Raw genomic sequence first — 22,282 nt, forward strand, 5'->3', positions numbered from 1 at the left:
CGACCACTTCTCCCTTTAGAGAGTGTGAAATCCTAAAAATAATTAAAAAAATTAGCTGTTCAACAAAATGTTACGTGTTTGAAGCAATAGAGCAGTAGTGCAAGTTCCTCTATCCCAACACAGCCAGTGGTACAGCTGAATTGAAATGCTGGTTATGGTTGAGTATAGATAACAAGACCCTTACCTACAGCACAACGTGTTTCTAGGAATCAGTCATACCCATAGATCTTAGTGTTTTTTCATGCTTCCCCCTCTTTCCTCACTAATGTCTAAGTGCAAAGCACTAAAAAATGACATGTGGCCTGCGTATGAGCATCAAAGGCAGAATACGGCCAGATGAAGAATTTGGCACAAGCTGTTCATTATAAAAATATTAGTGCATTTAACCACAGTACAGCTTCTGTAAGACTGAGAGGTCTTCGTGGGATTCATTGTGCTCTAGTCTACCAAAATAGGTGATGATATCTAATGAGCATCATTTTCTGAATGAGTGAATCTTCACATGCTACTTCAAAGCAGTGGATTAATGCCCATGTCCTGCCATGACCTCATGAGCCTCTGCAGCAGATTTCAACTGCTGCATGTCAGACATTTTGATTGTTTTTTTTTTTTTTTGGTTGAAAATAAAATCTTAGAACAGCAGGGTGAAGGGATTGTGCAGACAGTGACCCTTGGAATGCTTAAAGATGGATGTTCAGCTGTGACACCATTCTTCAATCCATATTTATGCAGGGTGCCAGGGGAGGAGCTGGCTGACTGGGTTCATCATGCACTGCAGCGGACTGTGGAAGAAGAAGGACATGAAGCTTGGTTGATTTTTTTTTTTTCTCAGACTTAACTTTCTTCTGTCTGCTGGGTACATTTCACTGCTGACGTCCATATGGACAGAGTGTGAATGAGGCCGGATCCGATGAGAGTCTGAGGTCCACTGACGCTCCAGGGCATCGGGCAAGACGCCAGCCCACACCTCACCACAGCGAGCACCGTAATGCATTACATCACAGCGCCGTAATCAAAGAGCAGAGGTGAGACAGGCCAGGCGGGCGAGGAGGGGATCTGGTGTCTGGGACACAACGGCCACTGTGCGGAAACTCTATCGCTCAGTTTCATCATCTGCCAGCCACGCATTCACATGATGGGAAACCATTCTTAGTCCCAACACAAAAGGAGTTCAATGGCAGGATTAAATTTGACAAACACAAGTTAATAGGTAATATTTAATCAAAATCACACCCATGGTGACAGATTATAATATTCTATCTTTTTGTATCCATTATAAGGCACACAATGCAACAAAGACACTTTGAAGGATGTCAAATGAAATTGGTGAAAAAACAAGCCAGTCGAAACTGAAACATACACTGGTATTCAAAAGTCATTTAGAAATGTCATTGTTTTCCATGAAACTAAATTCTCAATAGAAATTTTCTTCCAAACTCACTTTTGCTGATGCAACAGATGCTCAACCAGTTTTGTTTCTTCTATAATCAATGCAACAGTTTTCTGCTGGAAGATCATCGCCTAAGGTTTTTCTTATATTCAGTCCACAGTGTCCATTACAATTCAAGACTAATTTTTGCTGATAATAGATCTCTACAATTATGCATTCATCTACATTTATGCATTCATATTCCATTCATAAACAGCCATTTCCAGATCCTGGACAGGATTTTTGTATCAGTTTCAAAAATGTTGGTCAATGGACACCACAATTGTTTTCTGTTGATGAGAGTTCTAAATTACCCAAAACTAAATGACTCTAAACAAGTTTAAGAAAACCCGAGCAGTGCTATAGTACTAAAAACACAGAGACAGTGCAAAACCAGATGCACGGGAGCAACAGACACTCAAACCCTGTTGCAGGCCGAATGCTCGCCATCTGCAGCTGGATTGAGTCTGACCACATCATAGCCACGAGCATCCTTTGTTGGTCTGGACAATTCTGATTTTCAGACATACCTTTCAGCCTCTCTGCTTCTCCACCTGCATAATGAAAGTAGGCAGCATAAAAGGTGTGCTTAAGCAGGTTAACATGATGAAAAGGACTTTTACAGTGTTTTTCTCCCCGATCTCACTCTTCCTAAAAGAGCCTGTGTGATTTCAACTTCTGACAGCATCAAAAGAAAGATCTCCAGTGGTGAATGACGTTTTTAAGAGAAGCACAGTTCTGAAACTGAATATCACAGTCTGAGAGGCCCGATAACAAAAGCTGTTTTTAAGCCTCAGCCCTGTTTTTTTTTGCTGCGCATTTGATGTCAATGAATGGAAACTGGACACCTCACCTGCCAGCTCTGGACGGTATGCGGCAGGTCCACAGGTAGAGGTGGATAGAGATGGCGTTACTCACCGGGCCCCGGGGCCCTCGGGCTCGTCTGTGTAATGTCTCCTTCATTTCTCTGCTGCTCTGTACAGAGGCCAGACTGCACAACACGCAGTACAGTAAACAAGCAGAAGGACAAGAGAAGGGTTGCTGCAGAGTGGTTTAGATCAATCTCTTTTAGCCTTTGTAGAAATATTTCGATATTGACATGGATGGTGTCTTCCATGATGAAAATGATGATGATGAGGATGGTACATCAGTCAACAGATCTCAAACAAACTGAACTCTAATAGAAGATTTTCTATCCCCAATGCACCAAATGAGTACTTTCTGGCTCAGTCTTAATGAGCGTTCAGCTTATCCTGATGGTACTTCCTGGTCCTCAAGATCTCAGAAGGACCTTGTTCCATAGTTTTTCCCACATATTTACAATGCATAAAAATCTGAACTCAATCAGTGCAGTAAGTGTTAATCGGTTAACCTTGAACTCTCCCAGCATTCCCAGGGTCGGTCTCAGTGAGCACCCACTGTCCTGAGGAGCATGAGAGCCGGTTCACCCGGTCGCCTCCAGCCCATCCCACTTGGCGCCACCTGGCTCTCATTTCCACACTTCCTCTCCCCACACCTCATATCTCCCACCAACAGGCAGCACACCTGATAAAACCTCTCAGATGGATGTGAAGTTACACATACACATGCACACAATGCAGCCCAAAAGTGATAGATTAATCCCCGCCTAAAAGCCGAGCCAGGAGTCTCCATTAAGGAGAAGTTGCGGGTTGCGCAGCCAGTGGACATCTGTCACCTATGGAAAGCTGCAAGGCATTTGGGAGATGAGAGAATTACCCTGAAGTGTGATTATGTCTTCATGAGACAGACAGTCAAAGCAAATTAGTGTCTGAGAATGAAGGCTTTTATTCTGGCACCTTCGAACTGACCTGTCTGCCTGTCAGAGCTCTGCTTTTCAAGAAAGAGGCTCGTTTCTGTCTCATCACTGTGGATAACCAGGACTCGGTGACTCATGTGAAACATTTCACTTACGAAGTCCAGCCAGTGACAGCATTCACAGCCATGTGACATTAATCCCGCCCTGCTGCTCCATGCAGACTAACGGGGATAAATGTACGTCTGCTGCTGCTTAATACATTTTGCCCAAGCTTTCCCTGAAAAGAGACCTAATCCGGCCGATTCATTATTTACTCACGGTGAACACTAGCCCTAATGAATGTTTCAGTGTCGGCAGAGCTGTTGTCAGTGAGGTTTAGGTCACTGAGTGGTATTGAATGTGCAAAGGACGGGTGGCATTGCAGAAGGTCAAATGTCAGTGAGACACTATTAAATAATGTTGAACTAATGTTTCAAGATTTTACTCATCATCTACCTACAAATCAAATTCATTTAGCATCCACACTGAAGATCAAATGAATTAGGTTAGATTCATTCACAAGGTCACAATAAATGGTCTTTGGTATTTTGTCCATGCTCTATTTATCAATGCTGTTTGTGTAATCTGTACTACAGATGTCTCCAGATCATATCTGCTTGGCAGATGTCTCCGTATCCCAGAGACAATATGACAACACTTTTCCGAAAGGAATATAATTAGAAGCATTATGACTTCATCTTGAGTCATAACTCTTGAGGCTAGACCTTAGAGGAACATCCCTGTGGCTGCATGACAGCAGCTGAGGAAGGAAGTGCTTCTGGGCCCATGATGGAGAATGGAAAAGCCCAGAAGGTCTAATGTTTGAGGTTGTTGACTGGCTTTAATAGCAATGCCCACCCAGCTTTTCCTGTGGCATTTGCCAGTCGGTGAGTGGTGTCCAGCACCTCAATGGGACCTTAAAGCCTAAATTCACCAACATTACATTTATATGACTTTTATGCATTTGCGGTGGTCATGATTTATTCAGACAAGTTTTAAGTTTATAGCTTGCATTTTTTTTATATTTATGGCAGACTATGATTAGCCTTGTAGAAGCAGGATTCAACTGGGCAAAGTCCTAATTTAAAAAAACTTATTGGTTTAAGATTCTAAGCAAACATTAATCATTTTGAGTAAATGTTGAGGAAAATTAAGTTTAAGCTCACTTTTGTTATTTTTGAGTAAGTATTGGAATAATATTGTAGAAAGGAATTGGTTAGTTTACTCTTTTTAGTTTACTGAGGGCAATGGAAATTTTGCATTGGAACTATTTTCCATGTTATGCAAACGAAGACAACATTATATAATTAATTTGATAATGTAAAAAATATAGATATTATGATTGCATAAAGAAATACATTTTGTGCACAACTGGAACTAGAGACACTCCATTTTTCAAATGTACTTGGTTCCTACTCCTACAATAGTTTCTTGGCTAAAAGTATTGCCAAATAGTTGTTGTGGTTCATGAAACAAATAGATAAATTCGGCTTCATTTCAGGTTTCTGCAGGTTTACAGCCTGAAACACTTTCTTTCAGCCAGACGGTGGAACACCTGAAAAAGGGGTTTGGGCCGAGGACCTGGCTGCAAAAAAGGTAGAATTTCAGCCCCCCCTTTGAAGTAACAGAGAAGGATTCAGACCCCTCATTAACCTGATAGAATCTACACTCAGACATGTAAGTTAGCAATTTGAATCTATTGGGGCAGATTGAATTCCGTTAAATAGTGCTGTTTTATACTTTTCTCAGGCTCTCTTGGCGATCTCCAATAAAGCGGTAAACAATGAGAAACACTACAGGACATTCACATTCAGCGGCGGGGTCTGGCTGGGAAAAAAATGCTCCGGCTTTCTCATGTTGCCCACCTTTCTCAAATCCCAGAGCAGATATGCATTCTACCTGAAAAGCGGTTGTCACGTCAAAGCTATCTTTAACCTACCTGATCTGCAACGGCAATTTCCCTTCAATTAAATCATGATTAAATAAAATCTATGTACATTGATAAATTGTTTGCAAATCCTGATGTTCCCTTTTGAATTGAACAAAGAACTGAATTGTAACAGACTGTAATGTGGCTACTAATCGTGTTTCTGTTTTAAGGGTCATGTAGCTGCCCTGGTCCTGCACATTAGACCCTTGCTGGGATTTAGGGGGCAGGTTCAAGCCCCTCAGTCAGAGTCCCCAACTCTTTGTCAGATCCCAGGTCCCGTTAACAGGAAACATCTGATGGAGGAAGTTGGTGATAAGATTGAGGTGTTTGCAGGAGCACAAGATAAAGTGCCGAGCCCACACATCTGAGAGCGGAACAGACAGACAGCTGACTGATAGGTTGGACACCGAGACACCAAGCACAGGGGGGGATGGGCGGAAGGAGATAACAAGGCGGCCGTGGTGGGGTGGGATGGAGCAAATCTCCCCTCTTTCTGACCACGGGGATCAGGTGGGTTTTGTAGTTCTCTCTACTTCCTGCCATTAAGTTTTGCCTCACTAGAGGGAAGCAGTTACTTCTCTCTGCTGTACAATATGGTTCGTTTTTGCGCTGTTTGAAATTCTATTTTTACACTTTAATTTATATTCTAACATGTCCGTACATGGCAGAACGAGGATAAACCCTAAATACGTAGAGAAGAACATTGTAGTATTAAGAGGCGCCTACAGGAGTGAAATGGTGAGGGGCTTTCGGTAGATGTTGCCTCTCCTGTCTCCCCCGGTGCGACTCGGCCCTGCGTGAGTTCGTGCGCCCCACGTGAGCGCCCCTCTTCCTCCCCACAACTGAAGAGATTCCAGCGGAGCCCGGTGACGCACGAGACGAATTGCACTGTATGTGCGTGTTTGTGATGCAGGTACGGTGGCGGGAATTTTCAGATTTTCAGGGGTGGACGATGTTGAGCCAGCTTGTAAATCCCACGCGCCACGTGCAGTTATTCAATCACAAAATGATTCGCCAGGATTTGTGCTCTCTGTGGCCAGAAAACAACTGTTCGGGGCGACCCTGTGACCATTTTCAGACCATACATCGAGTCCCTCAGCTTGGAACGGAAAAAAGAAACGCATGACATTTCCTTTGCTGTGCTTTAAACCGCCGGTGCTCGAACCACCAGGACCGGAGCAGGCTGACGGGCAGAGCGGGCCGAAGATATGGACTCTGTCTGACAATGTGAAAAGGAAATGAAACAACAAGTACGGCAGACATAAGGAACGCGCTATTTACAGGCAGAATTAGACTGGCGCAGCACAGCAATGTCACGGTGCTCCACTCCATGGGCAGATTCAGCCAGACAGTCCCAAAATCAAAAAAAGAAACTGAAGACCAGGTGCCCGGTCCACAGATGTTGCTTCATTCCACTGCAATTTCTCAACCTGGAAACATGCTTTTTCGGAGATTTAGAACATGGCGGTGATTTTGAGAGACGTGACGAGGACGGCGGCACAGGAGGAAACAAGCGGCGTTCACCTCCACGTGTCTTAGATAAGAGTTCTCATGCTAGGAGAGAGCAGGGCCGAGGGAGAGGGGGGAACCTGGGTTTTTCCGGGCTGCTCCGTGCCTTAATGGGAGGGAGGAGAGTGGGAGGGGCCGCCGAGCGAGAAAGAGAGAGAGAGAGAGAAATTGGGGAGTGAAAGAGATAGAAGGAGAGAGCTAGAGGAGGTGTGTGTGTGTGTGTGTTTTTTTTGAGGGGGGGGGACCCTCTCTCATTCTGACACATACAGGCACACAAAACACGCAGGCACGCACCCGTAGATCTTCAAAGCCAACTGGCTTTTCAAGGGCGGCCTATTAGCTAAAGAGATTACATCTGGGGGCCTGCGCCGAATAAATAAGGTGAGCAGAGTGGCACAGCGCAGTCACTCCGGCGAGGGCGCGATCGACTCCACTCAGAGCTCCACCGAGCAGAGGAGGGGGGGCGAGGGGCACACGAGATCAGAGAGAGAGAGAGAGAGAGAAGCTCACTGACTGAGGGAGGCTACTTCAGAGAGGCTCGGAGCCCACAGAAAGCAGGGCAGAGAAGGGTTGAGATTTTTTTTTCCCGCTGCCCACCCCACAAAAAAACAACTACTTTGGATCCTCGTAATTTTTTCATTGAGAACAGATTTGTTGTTTCGTTAGAATATTCGGGGTTTGTTTTCTCTCCCTGTAAAAATTGGTGGCAGAGAACTTTCCCCCCTCTTCTTCTTCTTCTTCTTCTTCTTCGTCTTGCCTGACTCTGAGCTCCTGAGTGGATCTTTAACGGAGGAGACGAAGTCCAGAGGAGGTGGAAACGCAGGGCAAGAGGTGAAGATGTTCTGAGTTATGGATGTTGGCGCGTTGCTTCGGGACGCCAGGAGAAGCAGCTCCAGCGCAGGCGGCCAAACAAGCAGCAGTGGTGGCGTTTGCCCCGGCGGCCCGCCGCTCACCCTCGCGCCCTCTCCCCTTCTCCCCCGCCGCTTTCCAGCATGTTCCTTTCCGTGAGGCTCCTCTCAGTCCTCCCAGCTCCAGTACAATGTGCAGATGGAAAGTGACTAAAGGTGCCGTGGCCTGGTCCCCTCTGTGCTGCCTGTCCGCCCTGCTGCTGCTCCTGCTGTGGGCGCTGCCCGCCGCCGGCCACGATGCCCACCGGGCCACGCGCCCGCCCAGGGCCGCCAACTCCTCGGTGGTGGTGGGGCGGCATGTGCGCAGCTACAACCATCTGCAGGGGGACGTGCGCAAGAGGAAACTCTTCTCGTACCAGAAGTACTTTCTCAGGATTGATAAAAATGGAAAAGTCAACGGTACCAAGAACGACAAGGACCCGTTCAGTAAGTGCTGCTCGGTTTCTCCGCTCCGTGTTTAATAACGTCTTTATTACTGCGCAACAGGAACATGTGGGTTCCGCAGGGGTTAGGAAGGGAGAGAACCGACCGCCGTTCTTCCTTTTTTCGGTGTTGTTTTCTCCCTCGACTCGCAAACCTCCGCAGATAATAAGAACCTTACCTGCTCTCTGGTGGGCACCAGCCAGCGCGTCGTGGAGCTTCGCTGCGTGTGCAGCGGCGGGTGTGGTTTTTTTTGTTTTTTTTCTTAGGACAGACGGCACCCAGCATGTTTGTGCTCAGCTCGACTCTCATGCTGAGCCGTTCTGCTGGATCCAATTAAATATTATCAGGGGATCCCTCTTCTTTCGAAAAAATATTCGAAACAATAGGCACCCCCCCCCCCTCCTTTCTCATGATTATTATCACAGATTCTTAATCCTCTGGAAGTTTCAGTGAATGAAACGCAGACACTTACACACCCACACGTGTCTTCTGGTTTCCATCTTCACCCCTGGAGAAAATGATATCTCTTTCCTCCTCTCAGTGTCGCACACTTTTAACACACAACGCTTTGTTTTTTTTTTTTAATACCCCACATACAGACTCACAGCACCTGGCCAGCACACACACACACACACACACACACACACACTGGAGGGGGAGAAAAAAAAAAAAAAAAAAGCCTCCCAGTGCAATTTTGTGTTGGGGTGTGTTGTTGCGCACACATTGCCCTAATAAAAAAAGGCTTTGACATATGGGGCCCATGTGCACGGGGCGACGTTTCAGACAGACAGGCTCACATGCTGGAGCGCTGCGAGACAGGCTACAGCTATTTCAATTAGCAGACCTTCCGCTGGTGCTTATTAGTCCACGCTCCTCACCCCCGAGCCGCCAGTCACAGACTCGTGACATTAGTCTGCCGTCGTAAAAGTCCCCGTTTTTGAAAAATGTGTTGTTTTTTTTGCTCGTTTTAGTGTGCCGCATACTTTTGACGCGAGGGGAAGAACAATACCAGTAAGTTCAGCCTTGTGTTTAGGGGTTCCCGCCAACAGTTTACCACATGTAAATATAATGCGGTTGTCATTAGGTCCCACAATGGCCTGAAGGCACAAAGCCGTCCTGGTAATAGTGTTCCAGCCAGATGCAGTACGAGCATGGCAGGCAATTCACACAGAGTGGGGATCTGGCGTGGAAAGCGGAGCATGGATCGGCCTGCAACGTCTGTGGGGGGTCAGAACTGAATCATTTCTCCAAAACAGGTTGGACGCCAGCCATCGCCCAGAGTTCTCCCCACTTTCACTGGGAAGTTTTAATTGCACCCTTACAGGAGGAGGCTTTCGTCACAACTTTTTCCTCTGAACCCCTGCGTTTTTATTTAAATGAGATGTCAAATTATGAAACAGTCAATTTCCAAGATTAACATTCACAACAACTCTGTAACGGGACACCGCAGCGGGTGCCTTTGACATTTTTCCTTCTTACACAAACATCAGCCTTTAAAAAAAAGCTGGAAACTTGTGAAAAGCAATTCAGCGCAACAGCGGCCAGGGGGAGAAGACATGTCGGCAGGTGGATTCAGTGGGATTCGTCTGGTCTGGGCTGCTGAATTCCCATGGCATCAAACTGTCGTCGTGCGGCCCATAGGCTTCGATCGTGGCTGCGTTTCCACACAGCCGGGCTTGTGCTGCTGTGTGTGTATGTGGGCGATTTCGCCAGTGCAGAAGAGTGGGAGAACCGGGCCCTGTGATGAGGGGCATCATTTGACTCATCTCTCGCAAACACTATAATCCATAAAACAGCGCGACACCCACACTAACAGACTGTGACCGGCCACATGAAGGACTTCGCTTTATAACGTGTAATGCCGCTTATAAACATTAGATTGGGGGCCCACGCATGCTGAGCAAAAAAAAAAATTATGAATTAAATTTGGTAGAGCAGCTCCGGTCCTAATGCCATGTCATTACGCAGGAGAAAATCACAGCGCCCGGCCAGTGCTCCCCAACCCACCAGGCTGCTGAGTGTTTGGGTCTGTTACCCGCGCGGCTTTAAAGTTGCCCCGTATGGGGGCTTTGCTGTTTACACTCAGGGGCCTGAGGAGGAGGATGAGAGCCTGGCTAATTAAAAGAGCCGTGCAATGTCTGTCTGGACAGAACCGCAGCCATTACCGCGGTCTCCGGGCGTACTGGACACTTCGGACCCACAGGGATGCTGGGGTGATTTCTGCGGTGGACCCTGTGGTGGACAGTGTTCCTGCCTGCTCCGTTTCATGAGTGACGTGCGCCGTCGATGTGCCGGATTATTAAACGTTCTGAGCAGGGGCTTCTGCTGCTGCTGGGTTGTCAGGCTTCCCTCTCTCACACACACACACACACACACACACACACAACAAAAGACTAATGTGCTCCTTGAAACCCAACACTGGCCATATTGTTTAATTCTTTTCAGAACCCATCTGCTCAGTATCACGTTGTTATTTCAGACACTCATGTCTCCAGAGACGTCCGTGGACACAGCACCCTCACAGAGGCACGCCCCTGCCCTGAACTGGTGTGTTCCAAAGAGAAAGGGTTCGAGCGGTGGACTCTGACGCAGTGCTGCGCGGAGGGAGAAATGGTTAATGAACTTCATTAGAGCCTGACAGCTCTGATTGAGGGGGCTCGGCCAGGTTAGGGTTCAAATCCCGGTTGGATTGCGGGGCTTTCAAGAGCGGGGTCGCTCCAATCGTTTTGTCAAGTTTGCGGCCGGGACATCAAACAGAGGTCAGGCCAGTAGCCATTTTTCCCCATTTCACCCCCGTTCCGCGGTCTGGCTAATCTAATGCTAGTCAATTACTGATCCAGATCAACCTTGTTAGCAAGAGGTGTTTCAAAGCCAAAATCAATTCCTCCCATCGTACCCTGGAAAGAAGAGTTGTGGTGATGCGACCGAGAGTCCGGAGAACTGCGTAATGGCACGACATTAGGATGCCGACTCTCCTCATGGAGTCAGGGCTGGGCCTTGGCTAACTCGTGTCCACATTAAGACAGAGTGGATAGTAAGGCAATGAATTATTGCTGCATTATGTTTTGTTTTTTTCTTGCAGTCCAATATTCATCGTAAAGAGTACGGACGTTGGAAGGCAATTTTGTGCTCTCGGTGCACGTTAAGGGCCACTTTTTGAAAGCCACTTCTGGGCACTAAATGGCATGCATTACTCTGGCGGCCAAGTGTCCCAAGCATAAATAAGAATGAGTATGCTCAGAGTCAAGTGGTCACATTAATATTTTGCTGCCTCACATTATGCTATTGCATAAAACGGGTGAGAGTGAATAACTGATTCCAGCCACATTATAAACATTTCAAAATCGGAGAAAGCATCAATATGCTGAGAGGCTAGAGATGCTTTAATACTAGTTTGATGTTAAATACTCTTGTAGACTCTTCATCCTGGGGTTAAATTGTCTTTGTGTAATTTGTAAAATGACAGTCCTTCTGTGCCCTTAAGAATTGTCCTGGAATTGCAAGCATGCACTGCACTGTAATTTTAAAGCGAAGGCCTTTAAACTGCCTTCCTCTGTAAGCATCAGCCTTACCAACTGAGCAGAAGTCTATGGCCGACAGTATATTTAGTGGGAGAAGGTCAAAGAGACCACAATCTTGGAACGTGTGAATTTATACATGTTCCTTCCCCTGCCTTGCGGATGGCACTCGCATGAAGTGTATGTGTGTGTGTGTGTGTGTGTGTGTGTGTGTGTGTGTGTGTTTGCTCAGTGGTTATAGTGCCCATTTATGGTTCTCATGGGAAATCTTAACCACACAAGCAATAAAAATGACTTATGGGGAGCAGCTGATGTACAAAAGGTTAGTGTCAGAGTTTCTTTTCATTCCTTTTGACCTCAGCATCTTCACACACTTTCTTTTTTTATGATTCGTAAATAATTCCTCCAGTTGTTTGTTTAACCATACGTTGTGAGGATGCTGTTTAAGAGATCTATGTTGAGGACATGTCTACACACAATAACACAAGAAAGAATGATGGAACATGTTTTTTTTTGCATGCCATTGCATTGTAACTGCATAGGTCATTGAAATGTCTTTATTTTATCATGTTTCTTGCACCATCCTTGGTGACCGGTCAGTAATGAATGCAGTACCCTTCAAACATGGGAAGATGCTGTTGCTTTAATTCTCTCCCTACTCTATTCTACCTCGCAAAAAGAAGAGGGAGTGTGAGTTTGTTTATGAACATTTCATCGTCAGATACTCCAAGATGTTTTACAACCACATCTAAATCATCCCCCCTGTCTGGTAGTAAGACATTTATTCTCAGGGCAACTTATCAAAAGCAAACCGTAGTGTCTGTGAAGTCATCCAGAGATATTCCTGGTTTTTCCCAGCATGCTCTGCCCACCCAAAGTCCACCAATTTACTAGAACCTTTTTAAAAAACAGGAACTTTTGAACTTGAAGACAGAGGTGACGTTCTGCATGTTCCTTTGGTTAATTCCTTCTTCTTATCTGTCCAAAACTTGGATGTATGGAAGAACCAGATGTATGAACAACCTTTGACCCCATTACTTAGAGTTGAGTACCATTTACTCCAAAGTGAGTGCTGCAAAGAAATGCCACTGTCTCTAACCTATCACCATGGCCTGTGTGATTGCCTACAGACCCGAGTGGCCAGGAAGTGACAGTTAAAGACGCCCTTGCTTGCTCACAGGATTGTACAACTCCTGAGGTAGAGATGAGGAAAACCTTTCTGTGATTGTCAGATGAACTCTTCTGAATTGTATTTATATAACTGGTGGACCCCAACAGAAAATGACCTGCATTGTTCTAATAGGGTGACTGTGTTTGAGAAATTCAAATGCAGAGCATGAAAAGGATCAACACGCTTTTCCATGTGGTTTATTTTGACCAGAGACGCTGGGGACGCAGGAAGTTGAGGGCGTCACATTCGGAGTCACAGACACTTTTTCCACCCCATGTATCTCAGCTTACTTCGGCCGCTGAAAGCGCAGGCTTTCACCAAGCTCTGATTTTCACCCTTCAATTTGCCGACCCGTCAATCACGGAGACGTCGGAAATGGCCTTTGGAATAGGACTCGGATTTGTCGAGCAAACCGCAATCCATAATTCCGCTGGACCAATGGGTGACCTCTCTCCTCTGTCTCTCAGCAGGGGTTGAACTCTGTGTAAACTGCAGTCCTGTTGTCATGCATCAATGGACTCTTGTTGTCCACTGTTCGCTCTTAACAAAAGTACTTCACTAAGGTCACGGCCCATTCACAGGGCTTAGACTGGGGGGGCCATCCGGGACCTTTGAACTGAGGATCTCTTTCATTTCGTCTTCCATTATGCCCCACATCAATTTTCTCATTCATGACTCGACTTGTGAGTCACCGGTGGCTGATGTTTCATATATAACAATACCTGAGCAAATGCACTGACATAATTAGCTGTAATTGGCCTTGTTGGGGATATCTGCTTACAAGCATCCATAATTGGCATGGAGATAATAACCAGTGCCAAGATGCAGATGACTTCCAAACAACTGAAATAATCCATAAAACACCATGACAGTCTTTGCCCTGCACATTAGATGCATTTCCTTTAAACGTCAAATGTGAATAACAAATGAATCCAGGTTTGAGCCCTATTTCTTTTTCAAACCCACTGCAGGTATAAATAAATGCACAGAAAGAATTGGAGCGAACAGAAGGGAGAAGGACAGAGACATATTCTGTGTAAACACAGGAAAAAAAAAGAGCTGACAGGATTCCCGGTTAATAGCACTCAAGTGCTGAGCGTTGTGAGTTAAGAGCCATTCGGAGAAGTGGGAGAGGACGGCTCGGCAGCGGTGTGTTTATGACACGATTAATTGATGTAAGAGTTGAATTGTATCTAGAGCAAAAGTGCAAAGAGGGGTTTGGGGGAACTGTGTTACATAAAACAGTTCAGGAAGAAAAAGACTACTATTAAATTCAGAACATGAGCGGGAAGCCTCTGACATTTTCTGATGAGTGCTATGTTTGGGACCTGGCTTGTGTTGCATGGTTTAAATGTGCTCTAATAAACGTCATTAGACAAATCAGGCTAAGCTGTTCCGTCGTTCGCCATTCTGGAAACCTCATGGAGGTTCCAACTGTGTAACGTGTCTGGTCTCCAACAGGGTTCATATTTGCTTTAATTGAACACACCGTCATTTCTTTGGTTGTCTATTTTGAACACATTTTATTTAACTAAACATAATGTAAATACAGAGCGTGACAAAAGAGTTTGCGATGTTTCCATGCCACCACCGCAGACCGGGCTGATGGGACTGGCAAGGAACCCAGCTATGGGCGGGGCCAGTCTGTGATGGTACCATCAAAGGTAGTGAAGTGAGACCTGTGGCCTTCCCAGTGCCGCATCTGGAACAGGCAGGAATGCCGGCTAATTACACATTGCGTGTGCTAGAGGCAGGGGGTCTGGGGACCGTGGTGGGGAATGTAAGGCGGGAGCTTGGGGGTTGGCTGGGTGGGTTGGGGTTTATGGAGAGAGGGAGAGGGGGGGGGGTGTTGTCCTAAGGCAACTGGTGGCTGGACCAGAAGCCCTGGATCTTATCCATCACAGATCCCCCCACCCCCTTCCCTCCATCTTCCTCCTTCTGTCTTCTCCTCACCCCCCCCCCCCCCCCCCCCCCCCCCCCCCCCCCCCCCCCACTGCTTTACAAGCTATTAATTCTGTGCGTTCCCACACTGCACTGCTCCGGTACGCATTGAGATGGGTGCCTGTCTTTACACTCAAGAGATGGCTGCAGTCTGTTTGCTGCCAGAGTGATGTATTTGTGTTTGTGTGTGTGTGTGTGGGGGTGTGTGTATGGGTGTGTAGGCAGTATATAGTTTTAGTTAAAGTTTTTTTTTGTCCTCAGAATTGGGAACAAATTTTTTTAAATATATAAGATTGATTGATTTTCTCTGTCCTCAAATATTAATATGTACCCTGCATTCAGAGTTTAAATGATCACGAATCACAAATGTCCAAAATCTAGTTTTCAAGTACATCTGTTATATCTACAATTCCTACCATATCATTTTCATAGTTTAAAGCCAAATCCTCAGCATCCACATGTAAGGAGCATGCAGAACCGACTGCACACGAACAGCATTTATTTTAGTGGTCATCCAAAGATGGAAACCAAAGTTGCTGTTTTATTGATAAGCAAGAAGTTTTTATCTTGATTTTTTTTTCAGTGCATCCAAGGCAAAATCGCATTAAACAGTGGTGCTTGAGATTTGTGATAATGTAAATGATTTAAGTATTTCTGAATTTCCCTCACATCTCTCACCACTCCTCTTTGTCGAGCTTCTGGACCCGGGCTAAGCTGAGGTCCATCGTAATGTCTTCCTTGAAGTGTGCAATCGCCGGCGGGAGCGCTCACGCCGCCCCTCTTAACCCGGAGCCCCTGAATGCAGTCGGTGCGGAGGAGCGAATGGGGCGGGGGGGTCGGCCGTGTAATGAAGCTCCCACAGGGAACACAGATTCCTACCGAGCCCGGGAGCCACAGGCCAGATCAAAGGTGCGAGTCGCTGTCATCAGCTCCCGCGCGGGGTCAGCCGCAGCCACGGGGACCCATTTAATGGGGGACTCTGTTTCCTTCATGCCTAATTGAAAAGCTGCGGCTGTCGCAGGGCCACGTCAGTTGGGATGATCCAGAGTGCTGATGCCAGATAAATCTTCGCGCTCCGTGCTGCTTTTCGAAGAAGACAAGCGGTGTTTGTGTTTGTTCTGCAGGCCACGCCGCAACATACGATAACATTTACACCCCACCTCCCTCCAGACACAAGAGTGCACAAGTGAGCCCCTGCAGGCCTGCAGGCGTCTCTCTCAGCATTTCGGGCCGCAGCGCCCATGCGGGCAGCGCATGGCTGCAAATGCAAGGCTGCGGGGTTCGCTGTAATTATCGCAAGATGCGATAACGTGAGCGCTGTCGCCCTGCCAAGAAAGCACAGGCCACCTTCAAACACGGGGGGGCGGGGGGAGGCCACCAACGGAGCCCCGGGAAGATGCCAGCTCCAAACCAGACCACAGCCGGTCCTCTCTGGACCACCACCGGACCGGGTCTAGACCAGACCACCAGACATGCACACACACACAAAGGGAAAAAAACCTCACAATGAGAAACGGTGTTGTCCAAAGAAAACTCTGCAGCTCATGCTTGTTCCAGCCACGTTCCTTTAAGCATCTGCCGTAATCCGAGCCGCAAGTGGGCATAAAGCGGGAACGTCCCGGGGATCGCGTTGCACCGCAATAACTACACACATTTTTCTGCAGTGTGCCACTGCAAATTCCTGTAGACACCGAGAGGGCAAAAAATTGGATCTTGTCAAAAAATTGGATGGATCTCTGCATGAACAGCTCAATACAGAGATGATGCCAGGAATCCACCGCTTTTCCAGGGTCTGGAAGAATTTGCCTTCCTGCTTTTTCCAAACCTCGCTGACCCGCTACACCTACAGGTGTTTGTGTCAGTAACGTCTGAAGCATTTTGATAGGAAAACGCCAGCTTTTTTCTCTTAGATTGTGCGTGGTTAGTGAACTTTTAAACGTCGGTCATCGCTCTCTAAAGTCCTACGTGTAAATGAAGAAGTACAGAGTTGGGAACGCAGCCAGGTTCAGATGGGAGGTATAAAATCTTCTGACGTCCAATGCTGTTCATTTGCTTTATTTGTTGCGAAACAGAGGAAACGCTCAGTCGACTGGCGAGGGGCTCGCAAAGCGCGGGCGCGTTTTGGCTCAGGTGAACCACATCAAAAAGGCCGGGGCAGAACATCTGAAGCAGGTGCTTTTCACGGGGGGACATGGATCTTGTTTTGACATCGCCGCCTTCAAAGAACTGCCGCTGGAGCTGCCGAGGACCCAGCGTCTTAGATTGCACAACACAACAGCAGCACGTCGTGTCTCCCGCTGCGGCGGAATCACCACGTATGGTTCTCTTCTCCATTTTAGCTAAAGGTGGTGGCGTTTGAAAAAAAAAAAAAACTTGGTTCATGTTCAACCGCCACAAAAGGCAGGAAGATAAAAGTGATAAATTCTTTCCTGGAAAAAACATATTTTGTCTGCATCCAAAACGCAAGTTCTTTCAAACACACAGTACGCGTTCCAAGACATTTGAGAGGTCATTAACATTAATTGAATTAACCAGCATATTCTGTGTTAATTTCATGTTTCCGTCCATCTATAACGTTCAGCGATTGTTATGCTGACTCGGCGACTCTTCTAGTCCGTTCTCCCGTAGCTGAGTGAAGACAGGACCCGGAAACTGCACTGAAGGTGCATACAGCAGAAAGGCCTCCACACGACTGGTAGGCTGCAGGTGAAGATGGAATGACAGTTGAGACAGGAGAGGGGAGGTTTGCACCCAGCGCCTTGAAGTGTTGTGTAAATGAATGAGCTCACGTGTGTTTGTGTGTTTGTGTGTTTGTTTGGCTGGCCGTGACATACTGTAAGATCTGGTCTGGTCGCCTCACCGTTCTTGTGGGGCTTTGATCAGGGATTATTCCCCCTTTAATCCCACTCGCACTGTCATCCAGTTTCTGTTCTCCGTCTATTCATCTCACGCTCCTCCGCGAACCTGAGGCGAGGGAGGGATTCAGGCCAGATTGCCTTACACCCCAGCTCAAAGCGTGCAACCCGAGCCCCATGCGGAAGGAGCGCCCTCACATCCAGCCTAATCTCCCTGCTGCACCACTGCAGCCACTGAGGCTGCCGCCGCTTTACAGGTGTGGAAAAGACTCGAGAGCCGACTGGCTCTCTTCTGTGGGGCACAGCCACCCCCCCCCCCCCCCCCATAACCCCCCATGGCTGCATGGGTTTCTTTAATTGACCTTGGAAGCGGAAAAACATCGACGCTAAATTACTGATGGTTCAGGAAACAGGCTGCCAGCAAGATGACCAACGTGCACCTTCTCCTTAACAACAAACAAATGGTGGAAAACAGAGTTTCTATTTAAAAGGGCCTAAGAATGGCAGACAACAGCTCATGAATCTAGCAGGTCACTTTGACACGCTTTTATAAATTTAATCTAAAAAAAAAAGTTGTATACACAAGCACCAGCTAATAGGTTATGCCTTATAAAAAAAAATCATTGTTATAATGTTTTGTATTGTATCAATCCATTAATAATGTGCTCTTCTTTACACAAAAAATGTGTGTGCGTGTGTGTGTGTGTGAGTGAGTGGTCATATACGGATCTTGGCTGGATGGATTATATTGATCAAGCTGAGCATTTGTGCGTTTGGTGTGGAAGGCACAAAAGCATGGGTTTGTGGGTAAATGTGCAGGGCTTTTATGTGGGAGACGAGGCCTGGCAGTAACCCCACAAAGACTTCCAAAAACTTTTCGTCAAATACAACACACAACTTTTAGTAATAAACAGATTTCTGAAGCGTCATTTAGCTGCAACACAGCGGCCAGTGTTTAGAAGGATTTTAAACAGGACCACATCCACTTATCAGAGTTTGTAGTTCTTTATGCACCGCTGACAAACTACAGTCAGTGTTAAATTTGTACTGTTGTCACACGCCCCACGTGGCTGTGCATTTCATAGATGAAATATGGCCCTACATCTCATTCTGTTTAAGACACTCAGACTTATGGTTTTGTTGCAGCTCCACATTTTCACCATCAAGAACGTCCCTTTTCAATTTGAAATCTTCTATAAAATGTATCTTATTAGCTGCACCTAAATATTCGTTAATCCAATCATGTGTTTTTTCATCAGATAACAACTCATCAATCCTATCCCAGAAATGTGCCTGTAGAGATAAGGCACGATGTGTTCTTCTTATTATTAGAACCTCCAGCGCGTGGACGTCAGTGTTTTACGGTGTAGACGGACTGCGCGCCGGGCAGTTTCCTGCTGCGCACATTTCACACATTCGCTGCATTGTCTGGTTGTGCCTGTCATACTGGTGTGTTTCTCACAGCACAATGGAAACCCCAAACTCCGGTTCACCACCTCCAACACACTCTACAAGGGTGTCTGTAGCACATTTCCATGACGAAATATGTCTTTCATTATTATTACTAATTATTTATGGATTTTTGGGTGGAATTGGATTAGGACATTAGATTCGGTTTGCAGTGTTGGTCATAGCGATACATTGTGCATTTTATTTGTACTGAGGATTTGGTTTTTTTGGGGGGTTTGGGGCAAATTGATCGCAGAAGCTCTTTTTCTCAGCCAAGGCACAAGTTCAAACATGAAGAGGAATATTTTTTTTATTTATTTATGCACAGTGTCACTTTTCATTCCAAACCTTTATTTTTAACACATGTGGACGGATTGGGTGAATTAATGGGCTGCTTATTGTGTGTTACAGCAGGATGTGTGAGAGGTGTGTGAGTGCAGGCGGGTGATCTGCAGATGAAATGATTCTGCTTTCCTGGCACGTCATCCTGGTGCTTGAGTCTTTTTGGAAGAGTGGCCCTGGCACCCCTTTTCTCTGGTGCACCAACGAGCATCTGAGGAGTTCTCACAGCTGAGGGGGCAGCTGGGAGTCTAAGATGCTCGCCGAGCTTTACCCAGATCCTGAATGTTGCAAAAACCCACTCTGTCCTCTGAATCCTACAGCCCACTGGTCCAGCGCCCGCTGTTCTCACAAAATGCATTTCTCTTGTGTTCTTCCTTTGCAGTCATATTCGAAATTAAGTCCGTGGACGTTGGGGTGGTGGCGATCAGGGGGATCGGCAGCAACCACTACCTGGCTCTCGACAAGAAGGGCGTTCTGTATGGAGCGGTGAGTTCCCCCACTGCATGGTCTGTGTGGCCAGAATTAGATTCAAATTGATTACTTTAATCAGTAAAGGTTCCATTGCCTGGAACTTTGAAAATGCATGCAACACTGGATGGCCACATAGATTTATCAATAATGATAGGAATATTATTTTTTATCATTGATATTACATTTATTAGCTCTCAGTGGTCTGCCCCCAGAGGCTTCGGTGTGGCTTTTGATCCAACTCCAGTACTTATGTTCCTGAGCCCGTACAAAAGCTTGCCATTGCTTTAAAGGACAGTTCCACCTCACTGCCCATAAATAATCCCCGACCAAGAGTCGGCAGCGGCAAAAAGTTCTGTCGTCTTCAAGAAAGTAAACCGAGACGCCCCCTCTTACTTACACAGAAGACTCCCCGAATGCAGCTCCTAACGTCTGCTTTTCCCCTATTCAGGGGCAGGCAACACAATCCATGGCCTCGCTTTTGTTCCTCAACCCCTCCAGGCCCACCGGCTCTGGTTTTATCCTCTCATGAATTGCAAATGTTACCTGAAACAGGAAAAATTGGAACGCTTACGTCTCACACGAGTGACACTGAATGAAATGGCAAAGGGAAAAAGAGCGATTCCCATGACGTGTTCATCAAAAGCGAATATGACCTCTGTTCTGCAGAGTTCAGGTTGTGGCAGCGATGGCGGGCAGGTGGCGGCAGAACTGTCTCAACCTTCTCATTTGCTACTGAAAGCATTTTAACAGCCTGGGCATCTAGTTAAAGGCTTTTGGTGTAATTTTGTTGTCAAAAAATAGATGGATATTAGTCATTAGGCTGGTTGCCATTGACCGGGCGTTCAGTGTTCTGATGTTCTGCAATAACATTCTAATGATTTTTTTTCTTCTCGTTTCTCAATCCAGAAAGAGTTTGGGACTGACTGTAAGCTGACAGAACGCATCGAGGAGAATAAGTACAACACATATGCCTCTGCCGAGTGGAAGAACAAGGAGAAGCCCATGTTTGTAGGCCTGAATGCCAAAGGGAGGCCATTGAGAGGCAGAAAGACGCGAAGGAAGCACACGTCCACACACTTCCTTCCCATGGTGGTGGATCCACAGCCCTAGTCGGCCGAGAACATTACAATGCACTGAGAAAAGACTGGGGAATCATCTACAGTATATATAAGATGAAATATGGATAAATGCTAATAATAATGGACTCATGAAAGATGTTCTAAAGGATGGCACTATGTAAAGGAACTGCAGGAACTCTGACTTCAAGGAGTCTGGCTGATGTCATATATTTCCTATTAAATTATTGGCACAGGAGAAAATATGAAACATTATTCTGTGCCAAATCATTTCAGTGGGATAAACTATTGGACCAAAGGAGGTGGATCTCCAGCGACCTCTGAAAACCCAGCTAGAAACCATGGACAGAGCTGAATAGTTGTGTGTATTTGTGTGTGATCGACAGATGCATTTATTTATATCGTACTAACTCCTACAAAGTGTTTTTTGCCGACATGTCTGCTCTGGGACACACCGTGGAGAGCTAATCCTGCAAACACTTACTGAAAGCACTTGCTTTCGATGCAAGACTGAGGACCTGGTCATCGCAGAAGCGAGTGAAGAGCATTAGTCAAGATAGCGCCATAGCATAAACAGATGTTAACAAACTTTAACATTAACACGCAAAGCCACTGTAACAGATATCTCAACTTCTTTACCTGACTGCTTTTGAAATAAATTATTTATTTTATGTAATATTTAAAGAAACACAAAGACAAAAAACATAAAATGGACATTTTAAAAAACTAACATTTACAGTATGCTCCTCTTTTAAATGCTATTGTCGGTTAAACATAAATAAATAACTAAATGAACAATTGAATAAATGCAAAAGGAAATACAATCAGCAAATAAAATTTAATTTCTCTTATTAAGCAGAATTTGATTTTGTGTTTTTGGTTATTTGATGTTTCCTGTTTTAGGTTAAAAACTGAAAATATGAGTTTGATGGATTCGGTTGTTTCAAGGCTATAACTGTAATGCCATAATTTGGTTGAGGTTTAAATTTATAAATTACTAATTTATTGTTGGCTGGTTATGTTACTACACTATTTTGGACATACTGCATAAAAGTGCAGTGCTCAGGTTCAAGAAGACTCAGTTTCATCAGTTTCTCTGTCATAGATTGTAGGCGACTGACATGAAAACAGGACATTATACCTCTGGTTAATGCACTGGTTAATTACTTTACTATAATGCCTCAGTATGCCATGAACTGGCTATATCAGATTTACTTTCAAAGGAGCTAGTGTTTATGTAAATTCAAAAGAAAGACCCAAACTAGACATAAATGTTCCTTAAATGAGTCAGGAACTTGCTGCAGGCTTCAGGCCTATTTCAACCTTATATTTTATCATTGGTAAAAAGGAAATTTCGATTTTATATAATGAACAAACCAGAAAACATATGATATTTGAAATAATCTCCCCAAAAGGAAATGCTTTAGTATCTTTTTTTTTTGTA

The 22,282-nt window shown here is 45.7% G+C and overlaps 1 protein-coding gene and 1 long non-coding RNA gene across 2 annotated transcripts; one reads left to right on the forward strand and one right to left on the reverse strand.

Moving 5' to 3' along the window:
* Positions 1-1,203: 1,203 nt before the first annotated feature.
* On the reverse strand, positions 1,204-8,509 carry LOC114786923 (uncharacterized). The gene is made up of 2 exons (XR_003749267.1): positions 8,194-8,509; positions 1,204-2,420 (listed from the first exon to the last, which is right to left on the reverse strand). It is a non-coding gene; the product is annotated as an uncharacterized LOC114786923 (long non-coding RNA).
* fgf10a (fibroblast growth factor 10a) lies at positions 6,892-21,693 on the forward strand. The gene is made up of 3 exons (XM_028974516.1): positions 6,892-8,018; positions 19,674-19,777; positions 20,669-21,693. The coding sequence occupies exons 1-3, from the start codon at positions 7,538-7,540 to the stop codon at positions 20,870-20,872; spliced, it is 789 nt and encodes a 262-aa protein (XP_028830349.1). The 5' UTR covers positions 6,892-7,537; the 3' UTR covers positions 20,873-21,693.
* The last annotated feature ends 589 nt before the right edge of the window (positions 21,694-22,282 follow it).

Source organism: Denticeps clupeoides, chromosome 3 (assembly GCF_900700375.1).
Source record: "Denticeps clupeoides chromosome 3, fDenClu1.1, whole genome shotgun sequence".
Taxonomy (NCBI): Eukaryota; Metazoa; Chordata; class Actinopteri; order Clupeiformes; family Denticipitidae; genus Denticeps; species Denticeps clupeoides.